The sequence below is a fragment of the Equus quagga genome, chromosome 4 (genome assembly GCF_021613505.1).
Source record: "Equus quagga isolate Etosha38 chromosome 4, UCLA_HA_Equagga_1.0, whole genome shotgun sequence".
NCBI classification, from domain to species: domain Eukaryota; kingdom Metazoa; phylum Chordata; class Mammalia; order Perissodactyla; family Equidae; genus Equus; species Equus quagga.
The window spans coordinates 26,887,257-26,911,512 of NC_060270.1; the positions used below are offsets into that span (position 1 = coordinate 26,887,257).

Genomic DNA, 24,256 nt, shown 5'->3' on the forward strand with positions numbered 1-24,256 from the left:
TAGCCTCTAATTTTGTCCTCACTGTTTCACTAGCTTTCTGGTGCGGTTAAGTAGACAATTTAACATTTTTATCTGGCTTTTCTCATTGTTCTCAGCAGGACTGTAGGTCTACTGAAAAGCTACCTGAAAAGTGTAAGTTTTGCTTTTCCGATAATTTAAAAATAGTACATTAAAGCTAAATAAATTCAAATTCACTCCCAACGCTATTTCCAAAAGTTCACAATGCTATTTTTTTTCACGCTGAAAAAAACCTTCCTGAATCTTCATTCTTAAAATTTAAAGGCAAACAGGAACCATCTTGAGTGGCACAGGCTGAGATGCATAAGCTTCCTTCATCTTGCAATACTTTAACATCTAAATTTTGACTAGATATGTTCAATATGATTGAAAATTCAAAAAGTATAAAAGAACATACAGTGAAAAGTCATTCTTCCACTCCTATCTCCCAGCCACCCAGCTTCTCTCCCTGCTGGCAACATTTATTGTTTCTCCAAGATATTTTAAGCAAAGACACACATGTATTTCTCTTTTTTGGACAAACGGTTGCATCTGCATCACGCATTTTTTATTTAACTCTATATCTTATGGTTCTTGTCATATCAGCAAAGTGGGTTTTCTGTTTAACTGCTGATTAGTATCCAGTTGGACCATCATTTATTGTCTATTGATGTGACATTAAGATTGTTTCTAACCTTGTTATTACAAAGAATGCCATATAAAAATGCTTTGTACATGTCATTCTACACACATGTGGAAACAGCTTTAAGAAATTCCTAGAGGTAGAATTGCCAAGTTTACTTCCATCAGGATTTTTTTCTTTTAGATTTTATTTTATTTTTCCTTTTTCTCCCCAAAGCCTCCAGGGCACATAGTTGTATATTTTTAGTTGTGGGCCCTTCTAGTTGTGGCATGTGGGATGCCGCCTCAGCATGGCTTGACGAGCAGTGCCATGTCCACGCCCAGGATCCGAACTGGCAAAACCCCAGACCGCCAAAGCAGAGCTTGTGAACTTAACCACTTGGCCACGGGGCCGGCCCCAGGATTTTTCATTTTCTATTCATACCAAGCAACATATCAGAGTGCCTAGTGCCCCATATTCTTGCCAAGATGAAAAGTAACACACGTACATACACCAAAAAAGGTGCACCTCTATCTTTCCTAATCTGAAGGGTGGAAAAATGCCTGAGCATTAGTATAAGTGATATTATGCATCTTTTTACAGATTTGAGCCATTTGTATTTCCTTTCCTGGGAACTATGTTTCTTGGGAACAAACACTTTTCTACTTTTCCTTTTGGGTTGTCAGTCTTTCTCTTAGTGCACTGGCAGCTACTTTATATAACGGAAGTTAGCTCCTTGTGATGAACTGCATCTCTTTCTTTCCCAGTTTGCCATGTCTTCCAATTTTCCTTTATGGTAGTTTTTATCATGCAGAATTTTTTATTTTTATGTAGTTACTTTTTATTTTTTAATTGTGGTAAAATATACATAATAGCCCATTTTTATTTTTAATAAGTGTTTTAATTTTCAGATTCTCGACCTCTGCAGTTTTAGTGCTCCCTGAGAAACTGAACACTCTCATACCCCCTCCACAGAAATGAAAGGAGAAAGCAGCAATGCCTTCTAATTACTGACACAAAACATTTAACAGTCTCTAACAAAAAGGCATACGTGGTGGGACTACCAGAAAGACTAGCAGAGAAATTACAATTGATCTTAAAACCAACTCGAGTCAGGAAGACTTCTTCACAGACAAATACATGGTTAAATATCTGTGGTTAAATCCTAAATGCATCACACTCCCCCCCTCCCCCTTTTTGGTCGTGGACTATTCCAGGAAGATTTAATTACACAAATATTAATTTGAGGAGTTACAACGTCTACTCTAAAATGTAAAGTGAAATTGCTCTTAGAAGAATATTGGTTTGAGGAGAAGACCGATTTTAGTCTATTTTGGACAAATTTGGTTAGTTCCTGACTACATTTCAGCACAATCACTACTCAGAGGGCAATCACCTTTTTTTGGAGAAAGGATAAACAAAATTCTTATATTAGCACTGGAATTCTACCCATAATTACCCAATCAATACTGAAGTAGATGCCATCAAGTATGCACAGATTAACAGAATTTCAGTTACAAAATCTGGAGGAAAAACATCTTAATAATGTATAAAAAATTGACAAATTTAAGCTAGAATTAGCTTTAGGACATTTTATTATATTTTTACTTTAAAAGGATAAGGACCTAGACATCAACAGAAATGCTGTTAAAACTGTTGGTTGTTTGCTCAAAGTTGTTCATATTAATGAAACAAAAGATTAATAGTCTCGAAGTTAAATTCACAAAACGAAATCACTGCCTTCTGATTTAACTTTCAGGGGTAAGAGAGGGCAAAATCCAAGTATCATACTTTCTATTTCTGTCCATAAATACAAATAAAAGTCAGGATCAATACAAATGATAATATGAGGAAATAAACACATGGTTACGTCTCAGGTTGCACAACAGAGGATACTGTGATATAACTCTCCTACAGTAAATTCCCATTGTTTTCCTGGAATAGCAGATTAATAGAAATGTGAATTTCCAAAATTTCAGGTAATTTAGTAACTAATCTTGATTTTGACACCAGATACTATGGTGTGAAAAACCGTAAAGCCCAAATGCTTCCTGTGTCATTTAGCAAAGAAAGGAGGAGGGCGAATGCTCTGCCAAACTACCCCTGCGACTCCATCCTGGCCCCAGTTTCTGAGGACCCACTGGCTTCCAGTGCTTCCATACTGCCAATCCATCCCACTCAACCTCAGCCCAACTCTTAACTCCTTTTACATCAAGAGCCTAGTTTCCTTTCTGTCAACTAATGCCTACTTTTCCAGAAAACTCTGATATTTCTGATTTCACATTGATCCTAACCCATTTTAAATGAAAGAAAATGCTATAATGCTTAAAATAACTAAAGTGGAGGTGGAAACTTTAGTGTTATGGAAGATGCATTTCAAGTGCTCTGCAAATATATGGGAAAGCAAGAAAACTTAGATTTTAAACCCTGCCTGGACTCCTTAACTACTTGATATAGTATAATCTTGCTTTGATTACTAGTCACGACAAAAAGGTGAGCAAAGGCCATAAAACATGCACTTTTGGGAAAGACTCAGAGCGGCACCTGAAGATTTCTTGGGTTGGCCAAGGCATTTTTATATCCATAAGGGTCAGCACACCTAGTATATCACAGTTATCTTTTTTTAAAAAAAGGTTTGGGACTCTTGCTTACCACTGAGTTTGGCAGAAACACATTTCTGTATTCCTCCCTTGGAATCACACAATCCTTTAATTAAGGACAATGAGTGTGCCCACAGTGCAGAATTAACGAAAAAATTTTAAAGATTCTAAGATGGAAGAGAGAGCTTCACAATCCAGCTTACTAATTACAAAGCACTCCCTTTATCCAAGCATTACTTTGTGTATCTCTGAAGCATCTGAAAAATACTTTTCTGTGACTTGCTAGGCTGTCGGGAATGAGTGCTTTTAGATACATTACAATTATCTCTAGCAGAATTCGGCACCTTTCTTCCATTAACATTAACTGAATGTTTCAACTGGATCTTTAAAGCAGGTTGCCAATTATCATTTTTTGAGCCTCTCCGAGGTTTTAAATGTTCTCTATCAGTTTGTCTTTTTAAGTTCCTGTCTTTGGAATTCTTCCTCTGTCCATTTAGCAATCTGTCTGGCGGTGAGGACGCAGCACGTAACTGATACTCATCTGGGGAGCCTTTCTGCCGGTTTGGCTTCATTTGTTCTTTATCCACCTCTTTCTGAAGCTGTAATGCTAATAACCTGTCCTCTTCTTCTTGTTTATGTCTCTCAAAAAGTAGATGTTCCAAATCTATCAGTTTTTGCGTAAAGTTGGTTTCTGTTTCCTCTTGGTCTAAGGAACCTTTGGGGAACATTTTCCTTCTTTTTGCAGAAAAGCAGGGATCCTTGACTGTTTCAAATGAGGACTCCTGGTTTTTTCTTTTGGAAATATCTTTATTGATCAGTAGGTGAGACTCTTCATTTTCTGTCTCAACTGTGTTATTTCCAAGTGTCTGTGTCATATCTGACACAGTGCACCCATTCTCTGTTTTGCCACTAGGCTTGTCTGCAGCTTCTCTAGAGCAGGGAGCTCTGGCGTCAGGTTCCTCATGATTTGTGACACATAACTCTTTATCATGATTGCTTGGGCTGGTTATGACCTTTCCTTCAAGACACCGTTCCGTACCATTAGCACATAACTGAGGCATAGGTGACTCTACTGAAGACTGTGTACCTTGGTCTTGAATTTCAAGACATACTTGCGGAGAAAGCGTTGGCATGTCCTCCTCAATTTCTGTGTCTTGCCACATAGGGCTCTTTATACCACTACTGTCAGTTTCCTATAGAAAACAGAAAAAGACTGAGTGAAACAGAGGAAACTATCAAGTCACAATATATGTCTAATTACAATGATACCAAAGCAGAATGATTATAAGGTAGTTATTATTACTACTAATAAGGTATATTAATTCTTAATAGTATTTTTATTATTTGTGCCAATTTAGATTAAGGCATTCCTTCACTTTCACTCCCATAAAAACCTACAGATTAAAACCCAAAAGCCAGATCCTATATCTGGCCAATAGCTGCCACCATGACCTGACCTCTCTTTCACCTTATAAACTTCCTCCAGCCCATATAAACCCCACTTTCCCCTTTAATCCTTATGTCCTCCTTTAGGCATTTTGGTGAAGCTTACAGACCTCCTCTGAGAACATTATTTTTAAATATAAAAATAAACACATAGGATTATAAAGTGAACGATTTATATTGCAACACAATTATTAAAATGTTAAAATTTGCGATGTAGTAATGTATATCTATTAATATATTAAATAATCAGATCTAGTGGCAAGTCTAGTAACTTGCAATATTGAAGCAAGGATGAATATAAATGATATTTCAAGAGATCTGCAACAAATGTAATGTGATGAAACCTGTGCTTTCTACTGATGTCGAAGTCACAGGAACTGTTAACAGTATTATGCTTTGCTGTCTACATTCATAATTAAAGGAATTAGGTGAAAGTAAAGATAAACTTTTTCTTCTACCTAAATTTATATATATTCCCTGGATTCTAACCACAGACCCGAGGTTAAGAACCCCTGCTTTAGCCAGTATAATTCTTCTTCTCACCTACGGTGAAGACCTAGGGTTAGTTTTCACCATGGGAAAAACTTAAGAAGAACGGCTTCAATGAGAATTTGACTCAAAACAAAAATTACTCCTTCTTGTTGGAGACCTTAAATCTGTTCTTTTATCTACTTTGCATTTATCATTCATGATAGCATTTCTTATGAATCAATATGGTTTGGATTGAAAAATTCTAGGTTGCTTACCTAGTTTTGCTGTGAATATGAACACCAGGGCTGGAAAAATATCCCAGCCCTACAATGCTTCTTCCATCAATCCTCTCAGTTCCAGTAGGAGCTAGACTTTCGGGATTTGCTTCCTCCCTCTATTACCTATACTTGAGGGACTTTGGGCAAGTCTCTCGTCTCTGTGTGCCTCAGTTTTCTCAACTGTGAAATGGGCACAAGAAGGATACCTACCGTGTAGAGTTGGTGGTTGCCATGAAGATCAAAGGGAATACATATATTATCTGGCACATGGTAAATGTCTATCAAACGTTAGGTGCTATAAAACCACCTAGCTGAACTGAAAAAATGTCAGGAACTTGGGGGTAGAAAGTTAACAAAACATCTATGTAGGAAATCAACCCTTTGTGTCAGTTTACCTTTCTTAGTTCTATTTTCCTGGAAACCTGATAAAGGTGCAATGTCACCTATGTTACTAGGCCATATAGCTTCTGGTAAAAATTACTCTTATTAGCGAAATGCATCTGCACTAGGAGAACTATGAGTGATTTATAAACACCTAGCAGGAAGCCAAAGCTTGGGGCTTCTGTAAGTGACTTCCAACTCTTTTGACTAGATGTGTTCCTTACCAGGACCCCTGGAAGCTGCACTCATGGGTTGTTACAATAAACAATTGACTCTATGGGGCATGGGGCTTCTAAGCTAGGGTGGTTACCACATTCATCTGCATGGTCTCATTTCCAGGCTGTCACTCAGGAGTTCTGCAGTGCGAACACTTGCTGAGCAGATATCCCTGAGGCTGCCCTACCAGCATGCTTTGTTTCCCATCCTATACTCTTTTAAGTGAAGCTGGTAGCGGGGGCAGCCTATTCAGTTTTGTGAGTTTGATTATCCAGGTCAGGGATCCACAAACTATGGCCCATGGACCAAACTGAGCCTGCACTTGTTTTTGTAAACTGTTTTACGGGAAAAAGACCAGCTCATCTGTTTACGTACTGTCTATGGATACTTTCACACGACAATGGCGTAGCTGAATAGCTGTGGCTGCCGTATGGCCCCCAAAGCCTAAAATATTTACTATCTGGCCTTTACTCCTAGTCTAGTTGAGCCTAAGATGACTAAGAAACAGTGTTCCATTTACTACTGTGACTTAAAAAAAAGTTAGGAAATTACAAGTATAAACAATCTATTTATAGTATTAGTAAACGTGCCAAACTAAGAACATCCCTAACATCTACATACCTTAGATATGGAGTTTCTCCTGCCTTCTTGTACAACTTCAGACTGTGATGCTGACCCAAATTGAGATTTAGGTGACAAATACCTTAAAAAAGAAATAGTTTACCAAACTTTAAGTGCTTTGAAAGACAAGTGGTATGTACCCAATACGATAAAGCCAGATTAGCTATTTATGCCAAAGGTGGTCTGGTTTGCTGCTTGGCTTATTTATCAGAAAGAGTATGTTCCATCTCCTTGTCTCAGGTATTTTGGTCAGAGCAAAACTTAAGAGGCTAAGTATTGATAATGTAGTGAAAAACAGCAGAAAAGGAAGCAAAAGACAAATCTAAACACTTCTTAATTCTCAAAAGAAATTCAAAAGGTAGATCGCATCAAAACAATGAAAGACTGTACAGTATTCCCAAAAGTAATGGAAATGACATTTTAAATCAGGAAAAAGGATATGTTAGTTTCTATTTAATCATAGAAATTCTACATTTTTTATCTCTACTATTGGGAAAGGGTCCATGATTAGATTCTTTACCATTCTGGAATAGACATTTTGTTATATACACATTTTACATCAACTATCTGCTTAGACACAGAGAGATATATATCAACATATCAGCATTAAGAGCATATCTCTAAATTTCTAAGCAACTTTAAAAGGCTGTTGGCCATGAAAATATGAAGTTTGTAATATAATGGAAAATCCTGTAAAAGAAATGAGAATAGAAGGACAGGTTATGAGACAATAAAAATATTTTTAAAACTATAAAAAAATTGAAACATACACACAACTATGCTTAAAAATGGCAGAAATCTCCCAAAATGTTGGCTGTCTTCAAATGGTGATAACTAGGTGATTTTCAAAGATCACCCAGCTTTTATTTTTAAAATTAAAGGAAAAAAATCTTTGATCACAAATAATATGAAAAACCATAAGTTCCACTGTGTCCCAAAGCACCTACGAGCAGCATATGGTGTGATAAAATAAAATCTAGACAAAGATCTTACATAAAGAACAAATGAATATCCCTCATAGATTAGAGTATCTAGACCACATATTTAGTTGCATCAACCTAAATACTCTGCAAACTTAACAAGAACCACCTTCTCAGTTGCTAAGAGAAAACAGGAGTCCAGGGTTAGTCTCATTAATTTGGTTTCCCAGAGCTGAAGAATCCCTTCTGGCAATGCTGGATATGAGTTCCCAAGTATATTTGTAACGAGATCGAATCAGTGCAGATTCAGGAACTCTCCTGGATATTCTTTATTTAGAGTAACCAAGTACTGTATGAACACACGCTCATTATAAAAAAATTAATAGAAATGTAGGAAATATATGTCATCATTCCTATCTGCCTCCCCACAAGTAACCAACTTTTTTTAAAAATATGATTTTTATATAGTACACACTGTTTTTTAAAGCAATCATATTCTTCTGTCGTTTCCTTTTGTTATTTACGTCTTAAAGATCTTTCTGAGAGAGCATATATAGGGCTACTTCATGAAAACAAATAGTTTACAAGAGGATAGTTACAAAATACACGTAAGAATCACAATACATCCTGGTTACAGGGCAGGGGATACAACTGGGAAAGGGCACAAGTGAACCTTTGGAAATATTCTCTATCTTAATCTGGAGCGTGGTTTATACGTATGTAAAAATTCACCAAAAAGCACACCTAAGATTACTGCACTTTAATGTATGTATGGTATACTTAAGGGGAAAAAAAAATCATTGATTTTAAAATCCCTCTTCTTTGTCCCCTACCTCAGAGACAAACACTATCTTTAGTTTCTTATTTCTTGCTTTTAAAAAGTTTTACCACACGTTTGTATTCCTAAACACTGTATTCCTTAGCGCTGCATGATTCTGAACTTCATGTATATGGAATCACACTACATGTATTCTTCTACAACTTCTTTCCTTCACTCAACATTTTCCTGAATCACACATGCTCTTCTTAGCTAGAATTCACTTTCACTGCTGGACAGTATTCTGTTCTACTGCTGGCCATGTAGGTGCTTCCGGCTCTTTGCTGTTACGAATAGTACTGCTGGGAACATTCCTGTACATGTCTTCCAAGTTTTTTTTAATGTCCACACTCAAGAGTCACAACGGATCAACCGTTTCCACTCCCACCAAATGTGTAAGTGCCTCTTATCCTCTACAACACTTCATATTCCACAAAGTTTAATTTTTCCAATAGGAGGAGTATAAAATGTTACCTCACTGTAATTTTAATTTGCATCTCCCTGACTCTCAATAAGATTCAATATCTTTTCATAGATGTTAGCTTTCAGGTTTTAATTTCTGTGAAGTCAAAGTTTTTTGCCTATTTTTATACCGATCTTTTTCTCACTCATAGGTAGCCATTCTCTCATAGTAATTTTTTTTCAGTTAAATAAGTTAAAATATCTTCTTGAAGAGTAAGACTTATCTTTTTATTCTCTAAAGGTGTTTTGACAAAGACATTCTTAATCTTATTATAGTCTAATTATGTTTTGCTCTTTAAAACATCCCTCTCTAAAGATATTCTCTTTCATTATCTTCTTAAAAGTTTTACGGTTTTGTCTTTTTAATACAGATCTTTAATTCACCTTAATTTTTATATACAGTATGAGTAGAGGTGCAAGCTCACTTTTCCCCATATAATCAATTGTCCTAGCAGCATTTATTAAGTTCATCCTTTTCCCACTCATCACCAATGACAACTACTGTATTAGTTACCCAAAGTACCCCAACACTTATCTCTCACAGTTTCTGAGGGTCAGGAATCCAAGAGCAGCTTAGCTGGGTGATTCTGGCTCAGGATCTCTCAGGAGAGTCCAGTCAAGATGTTGGTCAGTCATCTGAAGGCTTGACTGGGGCTAGAGGATTGCCTTCTAATAAGGCTCACTCACAAAGGCTATCCTGGAGGTCTCATTTCATTACTGGCTGTTGACAGAAGGCCTCAGTTCCTTACCAGCTGTTGGTAGAAGGCCTCAGTTCCTTACCATGTGGGCCTCTCCATAGGGCTGCTCAAACATGGCAGCTAACCCTCCCAGAGCAAGCAATACAAAAGAGAAAATCACAGTGCCTTTCAGGACTTAGTCTCTGAAGTGTATCACGTCCCTTCTGGTCATGCTATTTGTATACTTAAGTCCAGCCTACATTCACGGGGAGGGGACTTGGGCTCTGTCTTTTTAAGGAAGAAATATCAAAGAATTTGTGGACACATTTTTAAAACACCAAAGCTCTCAAAGGCTCCATAAACTGTGTTGTGCTTCTAAACTACCTATCACATTGCCTCAATCATTTTGCCTACCCATCCCTGTGCAAATACCACATGTGTTTACGTACTATAAATCTGAAGCCTCCATCCCTGGACCATGCCTTTTATTTTTCTTCAGCACTATCTGCAGGCCTTTTCTCTTCCACTTAAATTTTAAAATCAGTATGTCAAGCTAAAAACAAAGGTTGGGATTCTGATTTCAATTGCATCCAATCTATGTATCAGTTGGGGGGAATCTCACACTTAGCAATATTATAATATTAGACGTCTTTCAATCCATGAATACTGCTTATTTCTTTAATATAATAGTAAATATAATAGTAAAACTTTATAATGTTCTCCGTAAGATCTTATAGATTTTTCAATAAATTTATTTCTAAGTACTTTTTATTTTCTGATGCTATTATAAACACAGTCTTTATTAAAGTCACATTTGCAATAGACTTTTTGTACAGATTTTATATCTACCAAACTTGCTAAACTCTTATTAATTCTAAAAAACGTATCTTTGAACTCTTGGATTTTCTATATAATTATTCCACCTCTAATAACAATAACTTCTTTTTCCTTCTTTTCCAAGCTCATATCTTTTATTTCCTTTTGTCCTCTTACTGTACAGACTGAAATCTCCAGTACAAAATTGAATAGAAGTGGTAAATAGCAGGCCACCCAAAGGGGAGTGATTTCAATTTTCTATCATAACATATGATATCTGAAATAAAATTTTTAGTAGATACCCTTTAACAGGTTAAGTTTCTTTCTATTCCTACTTTACTAAGAATTATCACTCCCATGCTTTTCATATTTAAACAGTTAATAGGTTAACTTGCATTGATTCATTTTCTAAGTCAGCAATGTATTTCAGGAATTGTCATACCACTTCAGCCACATCTCAGAAATCCTGATGTGTAGTATTTTCAGTTTTATATTTCGATCAAGATTTATTCTTTAACCAATGAGTTACTTAGTAGTTTTTCTTAATTTTCAATTCTTTAGTAATCTTTCTGTTAATCGTTTTTAATTTGAAGTGAAATTCATGCAACATTAGAGACATTCTAGTGGGTATTGAAATGGTATTTTGTTGTGGTTTTGATTTGCATTTCCCTAATGACTAATGATGTCGAGCATCTGTTCATAAGTTTATTGGCCATTTTTATATCTTTGGAGAAATGTCTATTCAAGTCCTTCATCCATTTTTAAATTGGGTTGTCTGTCTTTCGTCGCTAAGTTATATAAGAATTCTTCATATGTTCTACAGACTAGACTTCATCTGTTTTTAACTTTAACTTTAATCCACTAGTTTCTCAATTTCTGCTTTTTAAGTTCATCAGCTTATTCTTGTACTTCCAGTAATTTTTTCTTTAAATATTTCGAAGTATATATTTAGATACGTGAAGATTCATGATAATTATATGCTTTACGCAGAATATTATATCAATTGAAATATCTGCTTTTCTCCTTTTAATCATTTTTCTCTTGATTTCTACTGTGCATAATATTGGCATTAACAATATTGATAGATCCATCTGTTTTTTTCTTTTAATAGCAACCATCTCATTTAACTCTGCCCCCCCAATCTGTCTCCATGCCCCAAATCTTTACCACCCCAAATCCAAAATCTCTATGAATTTTGGAAGGAGACAAATTACCTGCACATACTTACTCAGTTGAACCAGAAGCCCTTACATGTTTTTGAAGTCTAGACTGTGATTCTTAAACTTTTCCAACTATGAGTTACTACGGGAAAGCTTTTATCTTCATAAAGCCATCTACACTACCACTGCTGGAGGGGCATTGCAGGGAAACTAAATCACTCCACTGTTGACTACCCGACTCACGCTTTTTGTATAATAGAAAAGAACTGTAATGCATAAACTGGGAAAGAGGGTGGGGGAATGAGCTAGATGCCAAATCATAAACTCCTTCAGTGAGAATGACCTTCTATGGGACCAGCTTTTCCCACTTGAATCTAAACCAAGAGAAAAAGAAATCCAACTGGTTAATTTTGAGAAAATGGAACAACATGGAAATCCTGTGCAATCAAGATAAAAACAGGCTTCTTATCTCATTTTGTGCTAGCCAGGAACCTAGGCTTTGTGAGTAGCTCTCTTATATTTTCACTTTATATCAATCTCAGACCAAGTGGAGAGTATTCATGCAGAGTTCATGGACCAAATTTTGATAATCAGTGGACTACATGCACCAAAAAACACTGACTTACAGTAGATGGTCAATAAATAATTGATAAATAGTCATATTCGCTTACTTCTGAATATCTCCAGTGTTTGTTTGTTTGTTCTTACTTTTCTTTTGCGACTTGATCGTGACTGGATCAGATTTTCTGGAATTCAAGGGAGATGCCAATATACTTCTCTCACAGAAATTGTTCTTCAACAACAGAAAAAGCATAAGCGACATTATTAAAAAGAATTTTATAATAAAATAAGCTATTTTTTTTTAAGATTGGCACCTGAGCTAACATCTGTTACCAATCTTTTTTTTCCGCCCTTCTTCTTCTCCCCAAAACCCCCAAGTACATAGTTTCATAATCTACTTGTGCTATGTGGGATGCCACCTCAGCATGGCCTGATGAGTGGTGCCATGTCTGCACCCTGGATCCGAAGCAGAGCACGCAAACTGAACCACTCGGCCATGGGGCCGGCCCCTAAAATAAGCTATTAATGTGACGAATTCAGAATCCACAACAGAACTTTTCAGTAATTATGCTCACATTTAAATTCTACACACATCCTTTGAATAATACTAACCACGCAAAAATCAGTATAAAGAAGATTAAGTCCATCCAAGTTGGTCTAAACTAATGGCATTTTTACTCTACATTATAAAACACAAAGGACATGGTGGTACTAATCTCATCAGCTGAAAACTTCTGTTAATTTTTCTAATGAATAGTTTCATATAATTATTACTACCTTAATCTACAGGGGGAAATTCAAAGAGCTGTGGATATACCTGGAATAAAAGTTAGTTTTATGTAAAAAATAACTTAATTTGGGGATTTAAGGGCATATCAATAAATATTGTGAATATTTACTTGCTGTACCAGCCTCCTAAGTTTCTTGCTGCACTACCGGAAAATTATAATTTGTAGTGGTAGACATTTGGCCTTGGACCACCAAACGTTCCCAACGGTGAACAAATGACAAGCAATACAATATATACTGGAATATATGAGGAAGCCACTTAGTTTAAATCTAATTTGGCCTGAACTTCTTTTTCCAAAAAGGCCTGACATGGCCTATTGAGCATGCCCTGTACACCTGCTTTAAATATTTACAATGTCTCAAAGACAAGAATGATGCCCTTAAAGACAGGGATGTGGCTTCCCCCCATATCAGCATTTCTTTAAGGATAAGCACCTCTTGCTGGAAACTAAGGATTAATTACTGACCTGCTGTGTTCATCTTGCCCACTGTTGTGCCAGCAAAATAATCCCATGACTGTTGTAAAAGGGACATTCCTGTCATATGTGATGTCTGTTCTGTACACCCCACTTCTTTGGAGTGCTTCCTTTCTTGGGGACGGAAGCCTCCAGTCTATAGTCCTCAGACCTGGCTCATAATAAACTCACCCCCATTTTGATTTACAAATTGATTATGGATTATTCACGGCAACAAGTAAACCAAAAATTCTTCTAAAATATCAATAGATCTACTCTTATAATCCCTGTGAAAATAAGAAGGATTAGAACAATAGACTTGAAAGACAGGTATAAATGACCCCAGAGTCTCCTCTTTGATATATTTTCTTTCCTATACCATTTGTTATCTTACTGGGCAATGTTCTTTATTTAACTTCCTGATTATGTACCATTTCAAAGCTATTCTACTTAAATTTAAAAAGAAAAGTGTGTGTGTGTATATATATATATATATAAAAGAGCATATATACAAAAAAAGTATATATAAAAAATCTAAAATTTGGGTGTATTAACATGAATGGTAGGCCTCTCAAAAATGAAAAAAAAAATCCCAATTCTGGATATACTTCATTGGTAAGTAAATTTTAAGATATTTGTTGTTTGAAAGCAGAGGAATTATTTTTAGAGGCTCTCAAACCTGAAAGCACATCAGACTGCCCTAGATCCCTCTGGGGATGGGAAGCCCTAAATCATACGCCCAGAGATTCTAATTCAGTAGTTTGGGAATAGGTATGGGAGTTTGTATTTAAAAAGAACCCCAGGTGATTCTGCCAGGTTCTTTCAAATCACTGGGTCTCATTGTATCCTTTGGTCTTAAAGTATGTATTTTATCATCCCTTCTTTCAGTCATTTTCCCTTAGGCAGTAACTTAACTACAGCAAGATAATAAAAGCCAGGTTTAATACACTACTTAAGAATTTAAAGTGTTTCCCTTTCAAACAGTGATTTGCATCCATACAATGGAATATTATCCCACTCTTAAAAATAATTAGACTATATGTAGTAATATGAAAAATCTCTAATATATATCAAGTGAAAAAAGGCAAGGAAAAAAACAAGTATGATTGATACATCCTTTTTAGGTGAACAAGAAAAAAGTTATTAAAAAACTGTTAATAGTGCTAATCTTTGAGGACTGGGAGAGGAGAGGTGGGAGGGGGAAAAGGAAACCTTCATTTTTCACGGAATAGTCTTTCTACATAAGCTGAATTTACTAACAACATACAAAAGAAGTTTTGAAAGTATACCTGGATTAGAGCAAATACGTAACAATAGGCAAAGAAATGTAATAATACACACAAAAAAGCTTTGTTTTGTTTTAAGTAAAGCAAAAACATGTCAGAAATCACTGCTAGTTATGGTGAACCCTTCTTCAGATCTTTGAAAACCACATAGTCAAAGCAATAGGAATGTTAATACTTCAAAGTCCTCTCCTAAAACTTACAATATTAATGCTTAGCATTCTTGCCAGTTCTTCATCATTTTTCAGCTGTTCTTCCATCTCTCTTTGCCTTTTTTCTGCCTGTCTTTTTTCCTCTTCTTCCTCCTCTGCCAATAATCTCTGTATGTATTCTTCACTGGCTTTGTTTTCTTCTTCCTCATTGGCTCGTCGCTCTGCCTCCACCTTAAAAATGATAAGGAACAATCCTTCTCTGAACTTTTTTAGTATACCTGCAATATTTCTTAATAAGAATAATAAAAGTAAAAAAAGACAAATTGCCAGGAATGAAAATATCTCAAATAAAGTGCAAATCTAGAGAGGCACATTCCTGCAGAATAGTTCAAGAAGCCTCTTTCTGGAAGCCTTCCCCAGTTAGCCCAACAAAAGCTTAATTAAACCCTAACCCTCCTCTTCTCAGGCCTTATCACATTTTCTACTACACTGTTACATTGGTGCAAATGTTTCTAGGTAATCCTTTTCCTCAGTTAACAGAATGCCACGTTGCTGACTAGCTTAGGCCTAGGTTTCTGAGCCCAATCCTAGCACAGGGGACGGAATGATAGAAACTGACTTAGACTAATCAGGGCCTATCCCTGAAGCCGGGATGAGTCCCCAAACACGGTGGGCGGGAATGCAGTGGCTGCCGAAGAAACCACCGCAGTGGTCACTGCATGATTTATAGAAGAGAAAACAGGCACAGAAAAGCAGGTGACTTCCTTAGACAAGGAAGTGATAGAACGGAGACTCAAACTGTGATTCTAGGACCTAAGGCCATGCTTGTGCTCACTTAAACTATACTTCCTGAAAGAAATAGTATAAGAACCACTTTAGAAATCCAAAGGATTTGACGCAAGAATAACTCCTTGATCCAATTTGAGTGAAAGAGTCATGAGGGAAAGTTTGCTAAAGAACTTCTAAGTTGTCTTGTTCTTAAAGTACAGCCGCAGGAAGAGACTGCTGCTTCTTCCGCTGCATGTTGCTGTACACACATCTGAGTTTCAGAACTGTGCAGCCATCTTGCTAGTGGCCTGAGGATAAAGCCAGCTGACAGAAGTTAGTAAAGATCTGGAGCTAGAACTCTGGATGACACCCACCCTGAAGGCCCTGCTACCTCTGGACTTCCAGTTCAATTACAATTTTCTTACTGTTTAAGGTAGTTTGAGTTTTCTTTCATTTTTAGTCAGAAGCATCCTGTTAGAGTGTGTTCTCACTGCAATGTTGTAAGGATTAAGTTATTCCTTTAAAACCACTACTTAAGACACTGCTTAGACAATACAGTGACAATTAACTATCATAATTATTATTTATTAGTTCTTCAGACCTGCATGGTCCAATACAGTAGCCACTTGCTACATGTGGCTATTGAGCACTTGAAATGTGACTAGTCTCAGTACACAGTTCTATATTCTAGCTGTAGGTCCTTCTAGTTGTGCTATGTGGGACCTCGCCTCAGCATGGCTTAACGAGCGGTGCTAGGTCCACACCTAGGATTCGAACCGGCGAAGCCCTGGGCCACTGAAGCAGAGCCTGTGAACTTAACCACTGGGCCACAGGGCCAGCCCCCAAACTGGTATGTATTTTAAGTGCAAAATATACAAAAGATTTTGAAGGCTAACTAAGCAAAAATAATGTAAAATCTCTCATGATTTTTATATATGACTTTATATAATTAAGACCAAATTATATAATGATATATAACTACATATTTAACATATAATTATATTATATAACTACTTTCTATACTGATTACATAAAATATTTTAGATATATTGGGTTAAATAAAATATAACAGTAAAATTAATTTCATCTTTTCTTTCTAAAAAATGTGGCTACTAGAAAAATTTAAATTATATATGGGCTCACACTGTCTTTCTACTGGCCAACAGTGCTCTACACTAAGCAGGAGGGTAGGAATCTCCCAGTACTAGAGAAGTTCAAAGGCGTCACTGTAAGCACTACTTCCTCTTTTCCTATTTAAGTACTCCACAATTAGCCTTTTATGCTCTCCTCATCTAAACCGATTGTGTGTGTCCTCCAGATTCCTATGTGGAAGCCCTAATCCCCAGTGTGATGGTATTTGGAGGTGGGGCCTTTGGGAGGTAACTCCGACACGAGAGTGGAATCCTCATGAAAGGGATTATGCAGTACCCTTATAAGGGACATAGAGAGATGATCTCTCTCTCTGTCTCTCTCTGCCATGTGAGGATGCAGCAAGAAGGCAGCTGTCTACAAGCGAGGAAGCAGGCCCTCACCCAACATCAGATATGCTAGTACCTTGATCTTGGACTTTGTAGCCTTCAGAACTGTGAGAAATAAAACTGCTGTTTAAGCCTCCAGTCTATGGTATTTTTGTTACAGCAGACTAAGACACCCATAATTTTCCATCCTCTAAGCTCAAAGCTTCAGGGAAATGAAAAAAATCTCATATGCTTAGGGATTACTATCATATAAGAGCACCAATTATGGATAAATAAAGCTAGTTTGTAACTATTTTGAACACATGTAAAAAACAGAGCCTTTATATAGAACATTAAAATTATTTACATTTCAATATATACTATTTATATAAGCACATAAAACTATATGTAAAACCTGAAACTGAAAACACAGCAGAGAATTTTTCCAAGAAGGAATAACTATTTAGTTCCTACCTTGCTTATCTCCTCTTCATATTCTCTTCTTAATTCCCCAGGTTTACTTAGCAGGCGAACTGGCTGATAGTCATCAACTGTTTCAGATCAACAAAGAAAAAATATTACAGGCAACACAAAATTTTACGGCTAGCTTTCATCTCCCATTAAAACTCTATTAATAAAAAATGCAAAATCAAAATAAAGTGTACAATTATTAACAGCCACAGCCAGATTTTCTTTATGAAATTCCATTTTAAAAGAAAAACCAGAGGTTTTTGGTTCAAAATGACACACGAATACATATACTTAACTCTTTCTCTAGAAGCCATTAAAAATAACAATAAAGGAATTAAAAATAAGTAATCCTACAACAGCAAAGAGATTAAAGGAAGGGTCAATCAGTAAACAAGAAACTAACATATTTCTAGAAAATGGGAAGCCAGTGTAAGAGAGGTGATTGATGCAACAGAACGAAGGAACACATAACCCTTGGAAGGGAAAGCTACAGCTGAGTGGGAGGGGGTCTGCCCAACATACCTGAAGAGCAGCTCAGGCTCAGAAACGCAAGGCACGACACAGTTCAGAGAGATTAAGTGTGGAATGGGGAATTCAAAGTTTATAAACTGTTAAATCAGAATACTTGGCTGGTAGGCATTTCTTCCCGGATATTTGTGTAAGTGCCCACTCCAAGGCTATTTTTTTAAAAGACACTGAATTGTCTGGAGAGAGCCAGTGCAGCTAACGTAAGAGGTGGTGACCCAGAGCAAAGCCCTCTGAAATCTGGCAGTTAGGAGTGGAAAAGCATAATGGCCAGGTTTCCATCTGTTTAACCTCAAACAACGTCTGCCAGGCATCACTGCCTATATATGTACACAGAGCTTTTTTCTAGGGCCTCATTTTTAAATATGAAAGCAAAACCAAGGATCACCAGACATTTGTAATAAACCCACAAGATTAAAGAGAAACATTAAGCTATACAAAAAGGGGGGTAAAAAAATCACTCTGGCGTTTATCCAGAAAAAGGGGCAGCTGTTACTCTGGGTGACTGCTGCCATCACCGAAACTCAGGTCCACCATTGCCGTATGTTCTGTTTTTTCAAGACAATCCAGAAATTCATATTTTAATGTGAAATCTCCCAATTTGAAATGTTGGCACTGAATGGATCACAGAAAACATGTCTGCAGGCTTTAAACAGCCTGCATGTGAACAGTTTGCAAATTCTGCAATAGAAGAACTAAAAACAGTGATTTGCAACTCCATAACAAGTAGGGGTGAAGTAGGCTAAAGTCTTATTTATTTGAGCCATTAAGCATGAGCCACTTATTTTAGCCATTTGAGACAATACAGTGGAAAACACAGGTGAGAGAAGTATAAGGCTCCTAAAAAGACAGGAGGGGCGAGAAACAGAGCCCAGATAGATGGAAGGGACAGCACTTCTAATAAAGGAGGATACAGACTATGTGCAGAGATGCAGTGCAATATCAGATGTGATAGCCTGGGGGTGGCAAACTTTTTCTGTAAAGAGCAAGAAGATAAACATTTTATGTTTTGTAGGTTATGCAGTCTCTGTCACAGTTACTCAACTGCTATTGCAGCACAAAAGCAGTCACAGACATAGACAAATGAGTGTAGTACCTGGGTTCCAATGAAACCTCATTTACAAAAAAAGACATGGGCCAAATTTGGCCTGTCGACCACAGTCTGCTGGCCCCTGGCTTAAAATATCCCTAATTATTAAAGCACTGACACAGCTATCAAAAAACAGACAGTTAAGAAATAAAAACCCCAAATAGCTCTGGAAAATAAGCATATGATTAGGGAAACAGTACACAATAAGGATGTATCATTCACCAAGCAATGCGGTTATAACTGGCAATCCCTGGGGTAAGAAGGTTAAGATGCCTACTTCATACAGTACTCAAATTCCAGGTGAACTAAAGAAAATTTAATAGAAATAAACCATAAATGACTAAGAAGAAAATACAAGAAATAAATGTAAAATCTTAAGTTAGGGTAGATGTCCTGAATAACTGAAGACATTCCAAAACAATAAAAACTTCTATATGATGAGAAACATCAAAAAGTTAAAAACAACAAACTGGGAGAAGTTATTTGCAAATACATAAATAAAGAGAGAATTAAGCTTCAGAGTATAACAAGAACTTCTACAGATCACTTAAAAAAACTAGAATGGGCAAAGGAAAGAAACATGCAATTCACATAAGATGCTTAACTACTTTATAGTAAGCAAAGAACTGTAATTTTGTTAAACATGGAATTTCTGAGATGTTTAGTTTACTTATTTGTACTAAAGGTAAAATTTAAACTAATATCAGTAATTTCTCCAACCACAGACACAACAAATTAAAATCATCTTAATAGGCCTCCAACATCTTGTCACCCAGGGAAGTCCCTACAACATTTTCCATGTCTAGGAATGCTCTGTTTTTAAGTTGTGCTTGCTTATAGGAACCAAGGCAGAACAATGCCAGGTGGCCAAATGGCAGAACCAGTCCAAACCAGAAGGTCCAAGATGGCGATGGGCTTCCATGAGCAAAAAGAAATGTGTGCAAAAGGTGCCATGTGCAAGAAGGGAAGATCTGCGCATGCCCCAAAAGCCTCCCCACAAGCAATGATGTAGAGACCCCTCCCACTTCACATCCCATAAGAACTCTGCTCACCTTCCCTTGGAGAGAAGGGGGTTTTAGAGCATGAGCTCTGTCCCCTCCATTCATTGATCAACGAATAAGGTTTCTGCTCTGCTATTCCAAACCCGTTCTATTGGTGTGGGCAGCTCTGGGCAAAAGGACCCACTGTGGGCCACCAGTCCCTTGGGGCTCAGTGACAATCTAGATGCAGCAATTATTTGCTATTTCTTAAACAATTTCTAAGTGTATGAGAAATCTGAAAATATCAGTTTTGTAGACTAAAAGTGATAGTCAATTTTACACACTATTAAGACGGTGAATTTCTGCCATCTGTTGGAAACAACTCTCAACGCTGCTCAGTTTTGGTTTAACGCTAAAACTTCTGTTGTAACCCACTGAAATTCAATGTTCCCACTGTACTTAATATTGCTTTCTTACGGTGAATTTTCTTCCTGCGCAGCTAGGATTCATTAAAGAAAATTTATCCTCATACTTTTTACTTTATTCTGAAGGAAAACCCAATTTAATTAAAGAACTGAATGTCCAATATTGGACCAAAAATAAAAATAAATAATAAAACCTAACTTTAACAATTAAGCTATGTACAAAATTATTCTTCCATCCCTCAACTTGACTCTGCTTGCATCATCATGGAAATAAACCATTTTCTTTTTCTAATTAAATTTGCTCACCTCTTATTTTTTTATTTTGAAAAGTTTTAAACCACATAAAAGTTGCAAAAATATTATGATGAACCCCCATTTATCTTTAATTTAGATGTGCCAAGTGTTAAATTGTCACAGTTATGTCTCTCTAGTGTGTGTGTACATTTAAATGTATATATATTTTCTGAACCATTTGAGAGTAAACTGCATAGATCGTAATCCTTCATCAAATACTTAAGCATCTACCTCCTAAGGTAATGTTCTTATCCTTATAACAACACAATAATCTAATTCAAGAAAATTAACTTTGATACAAAACTAGTTATGTAATAAAAATACAGACCATATGCAAATGTCACCAATTATCCCAATAATGTCTTTTATAACACTTTTCCTAATCCAAGATCACACACTGCATTTAGTTGCCATTCTCTTTTAATCTTTCTTAATCTAGAACAGTTCTTCAGCCTTTGCCTTCACAACAGTGACATTTTTGAAGTATGGACCATGTTTTGCAGGTCTCTCAATTTGGGTTTTTGCTTTCCCACAATTAGATTCAGATTATGCCTTATACATATCATATCAGGAGGCATATGACATCAGTTTGTTCCAATGATGATGTTAACTTTGATCATTTGATTACAGTGAACATTGGCCAGATTTCTAAACTGTATCCTTTCCACTTTTGTAATTAATAAGTAGTCTGGATACTTTGAGAGTGTATGAATCTTCTGTTCCACCACAAAATTTCAGGCAGGCATTTTGCTATCTATTAGTGATTCTTGCTTGCATCAATTATTACACTGATAATTGCAAAATGGTAAAGAAATTTAGACAGTCTAGGGTTGATTGTTCCCTTCTGTAGGATTATTTTTTGAGAAGTTCAAATGTAGAACTCAAAGACTATCTCCCTCCATCACATTAATCCATTTTCAAACACTTCATTTTTAAAAGCCATCTCACATATGCTTTCTCACAATCCTCTTCTATAAATAAAGAACGATAACACAAAAGTGAATGAGCAGGTACAAGGTTAATACATAAATACAAATTATATTTTTATGAACTACCAGTGAACAACTGAATAAAAATTTTTAAAAATTCAAGAGCCATACAATAATTAGGAATAAATTTAACAAAAGATGTGTACAGTAGTTTTCTAGGGCTGCCAGACTGAGTGGCTTAAAATAACAAACTTATTCTCAGTTCTGGAGGCTGGAAGTTCAAAATCAAGGTGTCAGCAGGACCAAGCTCCCTCTGAAACCTGTAGGGAAATCCTTCCTCACCTCTTCCTAGCTTCCAGTGGTTTGCCGGCAATCTTTGGTGTTCCTTGGCTTGTAGATGCCTCACTCCAACCCTCTTCTTTAAATGTTCTCACTGTGTGTCTTCACATCATCTTCCTTCTGTGTGTCTGTCTGTGTGTCCAAATTTCCCCTTCTTATAAAGACACCAGTCATAACAGCTTAGGGCTCACTTTCATGACCTTAACTTGATCAGCTCTGTAAAGACCCTACTTCCAAATAAGTTCACATCCTAAAGTATGAGGGGTTAGGAGTTCAACATATCTTTTTGGGGGAGACACAATTCAACACATAATAACCTGAAATACGTCTTCACTGAAAAACTACAAAACATTATTAAGAGAAATTAAAGAAGACCTAAATAAAAAGAGACATACTATTTTCATGGGTGCAAGGGTTCTATATTGTTCAGATGTCAATTATACCCAAATTGATCTAGAGTCAAATGCACCCCAATCAAATTCCTATCAGTCTTTCAGTAGATACTGACAGCTTTATTAAAATATATGGAAACAGAAAGGACCTAGAATACCCAAGCAAACAAGAAAAATAATAAAATTGGAGAACTATAATTATGTGCCTTCAAGACCTACTATAAGGCGACAGTAATCAAGACAGTGTGATTTTTAACCCTAGAATCAACAAATAGATCAATGGAATAGAACAGACCAACACTTGCAAGAAAAGCCTTTGCAACAAATGGTGCAGGAACAATTGATACCCATACAGGAAAAAATTAACCTCAACCTCTAACTCACATAATATTCAAAAATTAATTTGAAATGGGCCACAGACCTACATAAAAAAGCTAAACTATAAGCTTTCAGAAAAAAACAGAGGAATATTTTTATATTCCTATAGAGGCTAGGTAAAATTTTCTTAGAACACAGAAAGTAATAACCAAAAAAGGACAAGTTTATGAATTAGACTTCATGAAAATTAAAAATTTTAGCTCATCAAAAGGCACCATTAATAAAACAAGCCATGGACTATAAGAAAATATTTATTACATTATCTGGCAAAGTATAGGTATCCAAAATCTATAAAGATCTCCTGCAACTCAATAATACAAAGATAAACAACTCAAGGGGCAAGAGATTCAACGAGACACTTCACAATGAAAGATATACAAAAGGCCAATAAACAATAAAAAAGACTCAACACCATTAGTCACCTGGGAAATGCAAATTAAAACTATGAGACACTACTACACATCCATCAGAATAATTAAAATTAAAAAGACAGAAAACACAAAATGTTGGTGAGGATTTCTAAGTGAACTGAATGTGTCTCCTTCAAAATTTATATGCTAAACACCAGTCACAATGTGACGGTATTTGGGGGTATGGCCATGTATTTGGCCAGTATTTGGGTACGGCCTTTGGGAGGCGGAGCCCTCATGAATGGGATTAGTGCCTTAATAAGATTTAACAAGGTTTGCGGTAGATGTAATTCAGTTCATAGTAGAGTAGGGTGGGCCCTTAATCCAATTATCATCGGTCTCCTTATAAGAAAGGAAAGAGAGCCAGAGAGGAGAGGGCCAGTACAGACAGAGACACTCAGGGACAACACCACGTGACTATGGAGGCAGAGACTGGAGTTACGCAGCTGCAAGCCAAGGAACACTACAGACTGTCAGCAATACCCAGAGGCTGAGAGAAAGGCATGAACAGATTCTCCCCTGCAGCCGTCAAGAGGACAAGTCCCTGTTGCCACCTTGATTTTGGACTTCCAACCTCCAGAAGTGCGAGAAAATAAACTTGTATTATTTTAAGCCACCTAGTTTGTGGTACTTTCTTATGGCAACCCAACGACACTAACAGAATTCCATTTATATGAAGTTCTAGAACAGGCAAAACTCATCTATGGTAGAAAAAAATTTAAAAAAGTGGTTGACTTTTGGGGGGTAGGGGTAGAGATTAATTGGAAGGGACAGGAGGGTACACTCAGGATGATGATAATGTTCCGTTTTTCTACAAGCGTTTGTGTTACAAAGGATTACACATTTTTGAACAGAGAAGGTATAATTAGGATTGGTGCATTTCATTATATGTAAATTTCACATTAAAAGAAAAAGGTTATAAGCTAATATTGATCTCTCTATATATACTTACATATTTAAGGGAAAGTGAAATAACTGAAAAAATAAGATTGATGGATAGACAGATGAAAAGATATAAGACATAGCTAGAACAGTAAGATGCTAAAATTTTCCATAAAATGCTGAAAAAAAATA

At 36.4% G+C, this 24,256-nt stretch overlaps 1 protein-coding gene across 1 annotated transcript in view; it reads right to left on the bottom strand.

The window, feature by feature from the left end:
- Positions 1–2,196: 2,196 nt before the first annotated feature.
- Positions 2,197–24,256, bottom strand: part of RNF168 (ring finger protein 168) — a 30,961-nt gene continuing 8,901 nt past the window's right edge. The window contains exons 3-7 of the mRNA XM_046659000.1: positions 17,424–17,500; positions 14,776–14,955; positions 12,156–12,277; positions 6,633–6,714; positions 2,197–4,412 (exon numbers count right to left, since the gene is read on the bottom strand). Coding sequence (XP_046514956.1) covers positions 3,453–4,412; positions 6,633–6,714; positions 12,156–12,277; positions 14,776–14,955; positions 17,424–17,500 — 1,421 coding nt within the window. The 3' untranslated portion in view covers positions 2,197–3,452. The remainder of the gene's footprint in view (positions 4,413–6,632; positions 6,715–12,155; positions 12,278–14,775; positions 14,956–17,423; positions 17,501–24,256) is intronic.